The 5,020-nt window shown below is 45.3% G+C and overlaps 1 protein-coding gene across 1 annotated transcript; it reads left to right on the top strand.

Moving 5' to 3' along the window:
* The first annotated feature begins 1,873 nt into the window (after positions 1 to 1,873).
* LOC138842985 (calcium homeostasis modulator protein 6-like) lies at positions 1,874 to 4,538 on the top strand. Its single transcript, XM_017344874.4, has 2 exons — positions 1,874 to 2,535; positions 3,551 to 4,538. Exons 1-2 carry the CDS (start codon positions 1,969 to 1,971, stop codon positions 3,971 to 3,973), a joined length of 990 nt encoding a protein of 329 aa, XP_017200363.1. The 5' UTR covers positions 1,874 to 1,968; the 3' UTR covers positions 3,974 to 4,538.
* The last annotated feature ends 482 nt before the right edge of the window (positions 4,539 to 5,020 follow it).

Genomic DNA, 5,020 nt, shown 5'->3' with positions numbered 1-5,020 from the left:
GAAGTCCTACACAACACAGAGGGCATTATTCTAGGGTTGACCTCTAAAAACTTACATAGCAAGAGTACTTATTTATGCCACCACTATGGGATGTTGGTAGTGCGCCAAGCACTGTGTGAGGTACTGGTGGTGGTAGTGCAGTAGTTACAGTGGCAATTTGGACTAGGAAAAGAGTATACTTCTTGCTTCTTCTGTAATAATTCATGTGGTTCCATGGCTTATTTATTTTTCCTAGATAAGATAAAGCAAGCCTAATGGATGGGCATCAGCTGCAACCAGTGCATTGTGAACTGCTCACTCAAAGTCTATTTCTGGACACCCTGTTTGCGGTGAGGCAGACAGCTAAGGGGCCCATCAATTGTTTAAAAGGATATTGAGTCAATGCCATCTTTTTTCTTTTTTTAAAAAAAGATTTTATTTTATTTATTTGAGAGGTAGCGTTAAGACAGAGGGAGGGAGAGACAGAGAAGGGACTTCCTTCCATTGATTCACTCCCCAAAAAAGCTGCAATGACTAGAGCTGGAGTGATCAGAAGCCAAGAGCCAGGTGCTTCGTCCAGGTCTCCCACATGGGTGCAAGTGCCCATGGTCTTGGGCCATCTTCTGCAGCTTTCTCAGGCCATAAGCAAAGAGCTGGATCAGCAGAGGAACAGTGGAGACACAAACTGGCGGACTTCAGCAGGCAGAGTCTTTCACCTAGTACTCCACCTCACCAGCCCTGAGTCAATGCCATCTTTGGTCTAAGGCTAAGCATTCATTTAGATTCTTAAATGATGTATAACAGGGTTACTTGTTATCTATTTCCAAAGTCGCAGTGTAAGAAGTAACCCCTAATGCTGAACACTCATTGAATAGATGTATCCTGTATGTAAAAGCACCTTACATATACTACCCAATTTATTTGTCTCAGCAACCTTGAAAAGTGAGCATTATTATCATTCTAGTCTTAGAGGGATACCTTATTAATCACACACACAGACACAATCCACCTGACTGCCAAGCTCATGTTCTTCAAGTACAGCTCACCTCACTCACTTTGTGGAGCTACACAGAGTAAGGTTCTGTGCCACAGAAATCGCACTGTACGTCAAAGCAATGCAGCCTTGAGGAAGGAAAGGCAAAGGAACCATGCTAGATGCAGGTGCAGGTTGAGGTCTTCTGGTCCACTAGTGCTCTTTGAACAACTAAGTAGCCCTCAACTAAGGATCTGACATGCCTCTGGGTACTGATGGTGTTATGACATACTTGAAACACACACACACACACACACACGCACACACATTGTTTTGATGAGTGAATCAACACAATGTGTTCATTCTAATATCCTTAGGGGGCCAGATGAGGCAAAGAAGAGAACAGGCGATGTCCACTAGGCAAGTAGCTCTGTCCAGGAAGGAGGCAAGAAGGGAACAGAGCATCATGGAAGTACCAGAATTTGAGTAGGCTTTTACAATTGTGATTTAGCTCAAAAATTTCTTTTGAGTAAGGTTTCCTGTACATGATCAGTTTTTGTAATTTTTTTGTTGTCTTTTGGCAGTTGGCTGAGGAAGCAGGGTGACCTCAGTAAGGAAAATCTGGTGTTTTACCCATTTTGCTTAAGTGGCTGCTTTGGGTCAGGAAGGGTAAGAAAATTTTCCTGCTTTGTTCTCAGAATGGGGGAAAAAAACACTGGAATGGGGTTGCTCTTCTGGAAGAGTTCCTGGTTTGGGGATAAAAGTAAATAATGTCTCTGCCTTCAGAAAGGGGGCGGGGGTGGACAAGAGAGGTTAACGGTCCAGGGATGTAGGTGTGGGTCTGTTTGCTCAAGCTTGTTGGTTGAAATGAGAAACTGAAAGTTTTGATAGCTTGATACGCCCTCTTCGGTTTTAGAAAACTGTTTCCTAACAGAGTGGAAAGTCTCAGACCCCACTCTACCTAAAGCTTTGACAAGCAGGACGGAGAAGAGACAAGCATTTGAAATAGGAGGCCCATGGAGAAGTTTAAGCCTTTGCTGGACCTGCAAATCAAGCACCGCACCTCGCTGCTCTATGGCCTCACCAGCCTGCTGACCGCGGGCGGCGAGCGCCTCTTCTCCACGGTGGTGTTCCAGTGCCCCTGCACCGCTGCCTGGAACCTGTGCTATAGCTTGGTCTTCCTGCTGGTGCCAGCGCTCGTGCTCTTCCTCCTGGGCTATTTGCTTAGTGCACGAACTTGGCACGTGCTGACCGGCTGCTGTGCCTCGAGCACCCGCGCAAAATGCCCCTCAGGGTGTCGCGGCGCCCTGGTGTTGTTGAAGCTCACCGCCTCTGCAGCTTTCGTGCCACTCACCTGGGTGGCCGTGGCGCTGCTGGGCGGCTCCTTCTATGAGTGTGCAGCCAGCGGAAGCAAGATCCTTGCACGGCGCTTGTGCCAGAAAATCTCTCAGTGCCAGAATGTCTCCTCTCACTGCTACAATGTCTCCTCTCAGTGCCTGGAGCAGCTGCCGCTGGTGCCTTGCTCCCAAGCCAAGGAGTCCAGCGTGCAGGACCTCCTGAAGGATCTCAAGGCTGAGTCTCAGGTTGGCCGGGGGCGCAGGGCGCGGTGGGGTGGTGCTGAGTGGATGAGCTTCTGCGGGGTGGACCGCGTGGCGGGGAAATTGGCGACTCCCTAAGAAAATCTTGAAAGGCTCCCTGCTCGTCATGAACGTACAGGCGAATATTGAAATTAAACCAATGTAAAGGAGGAGAGGGATTCAGGCGGTGTCTGGCACCTTAAGTGAATTGCACACCTACTCTGTGCCTGAGCCCGTGCGAGGCTTATTCCGTCCTCCTGTGTCCTCTTAGGTCTCCCAACTGCCCTGTATGGTTTTTTCAATTTTATGGTGCATACACGTAGTCTAGCTAAAAGTGTTCAGGCAGGAGAAAAGTGGGGAGCAATTGTTATGTTAAGATGGGTCTGTCAAACCCCAAGCCACCAATGCCCAGTGTCTGGGTCCATAGAGCTCAGCGGTTCTTTGCAATGATGGCGCCTTTCACTGGATTTGCAGAAATTCCACAGGTTCTGAGTTCTAAGGGAGGATGACACATGGGCTTTTCTTTGAGCCTGGTGACTTGGTTTAAGACTATGATCGTCCTATGAGTTAGGGAGTTACTGCCACTCTTTAATCTTAAGGGATTAAAGTCAAGGGCAATTTTATTTCATTTTTAAGATTTATTTATTTATTTGAGTTACACAGCGAAAGGGACACACACACACACACACACACGCTCTTCTATCTGCTGGTTCACTCGCCAGGAGCCTGGAACTCTATCCAGGTCTCTCACATGGGTGGCAGGGGCCCAAACTCTTGGACCATCTTCTGTTGCTTTTCCTGTATCATTAGCAGGGAGCTGGATGGGAAGTGGAGCAGCAGGACATGAACTGGCGCCCATAAGGGATGTGGGCATTATAGGTGGTGGCTTAACCTGCTGTGCCACGTCCCTGTCCCCAAATGATAGCTTTTATGTAACTGATAAGTAGTTCAAATTTTATCCAAGAATTTTAAATGTCTTATAAGAAAAGTGATTAATCTGTTATTTTGTTGTCTTCTTAAGGTGTTCGGCTGGATCCTGATAGCAGTTATTATCATCGTCTTCCTGCTTTTGACAGCAGTCTCTCGATGCCTATCTCCAGTTAGTTTTCTGCAGCTGAAATTCTGGAAAATCTATTTGGAACAGGAGCAGCAGATCCTTAAAAGTCAAGCCACAGAGCATGCAACAGCATTGGCAAAAGAGAATGTCACATGTTTCTTTGAGAGCTCGCATGCAAAGGAAATCCACATTCCAAGCATTAAAGAATGGCAGCAGATTTCATCACTACATACTTTCAATCCGAAAGACCCGTACTACAGCATGTTGCACAAATATGTTAACAGAAAAGAGATGAGTCACAGTATCAGGTTTTGTGAAGGTGATGAGGTGGTTCCTGAACCTGGCTCTGTGGATTTAGCTGGTATAAGCACCACTAGAGATTTATAACCTTAAAAAAATCTTTCGCAAGCTTCACTTTCTTCGGAGACCATCTCCAGCTAGTTCAGGGGCCCCAAGGTGTGAGAGGTGTCGACGCTTGAAGAAACGAGAGACACACTCACAGCAAGGCTGATGGCATGGCTCTGGCTCAGACTTTATTTTTATATCATGTTGCGTAATGATTCTTTCTTCTTACAATAACAAGTTTGTTGTTCACTTTCTTCTAGTTATAACTTCTTTGATTTCCAAGGGCATATTCAGAGCATGGGTTACAACCATAGACAGGTGCGAGATAATGGGCTTCCCACACAAGCCAAGGTTTGGAGTGCTGTCCAGCTATGCAGAAATTGGCTACACAAGCTAGAGTATTACCTTCCTAATCTAATCTTTCCTAGGAGCCCCAAGTTCAAAGCAGGCCCTTTTTAAAATGTATCCCCTCTTTGCAGTTCTTTCTGTAACTCTAATTTCTTTATTGTACTTATTCAAAAGTTCACTTAAATCTATTCTACAGTTTTGACCTCCTAACCATTGTAGTATTTGTAGCATATATTGAATTAAAGCTTTATTAACATTTGCCTTTTTTTTTTTTTTTTGGTGGGAGGTATATACCAGGGAGCGTGTTGCCTTTTAATTCTTTTCCACAAACAGCTCAGCCTTGCATAAAGCATTAACCCTTTTTCCTACACTAACATTCTGCTTGATTAAAATTCTACAAAGCAATGGACATTTTGGAGGTTATGAGACTAAGTGCTCTTCCCTAAAATTAGGAATACAGCAATCATTAGCAGGAAGCTCTGGCTTTCTTAGGCAGAGTATAGTTCCCAACAAACCTAAAACCACCACAAGGACTGCAGCTGTCATTCTCATGCCTTGCTGAGACAGACCTTCTGCTGTGACCTTGTCAGCCAGCTGAAGTTGTCTTGGCCTCACCAACATTCTTAAAAATATATTGATATTGCTTATGACTGTCTTTTTTCTTTCCATATTGTAGTCATTTAGATCTGAAATTAAAATGTGGAGATTAGGGGCTAACACTGTGGTGTAGCTGGTAAAGCC

Source organism: Oryctolagus cuniculus, chromosome 5 (assembly GCF_051225735.1).
Source record: "Oryctolagus cuniculus isolate XC-2025 breed Fujian yellow rabbit chromosome 5, ASM5122573v1, whole genome shotgun sequence".
Lineage (NCBI taxonomy): Eukaryota > Metazoa > Chordata > Mammalia > Lagomorpha > Leporidae > Oryctolagus > Oryctolagus cuniculus.
Note: the sequence above shows the minus strand (reverse complement) of the source record. Positions and strands in the feature narration are given on the sequence as shown.

Excerpts from the sequence above, each read along its gene's own strand:
- LOC138842985 (XM_017344874.4), top strand. The coding sequence starts at position 1,969 with ATGGAGAAGTTTAAGCCTTTGCTGGACCTGCAAATCAAGCACCGCACC. Across the intron at positions 2,536-3,550 it reads ATCTCAAGGCTGAGTCTCAG|GTGTTCGGCTGGATCCTGAT; the intron begins GTTGGCCGGGGG and ends TGTCTTCTTAAG.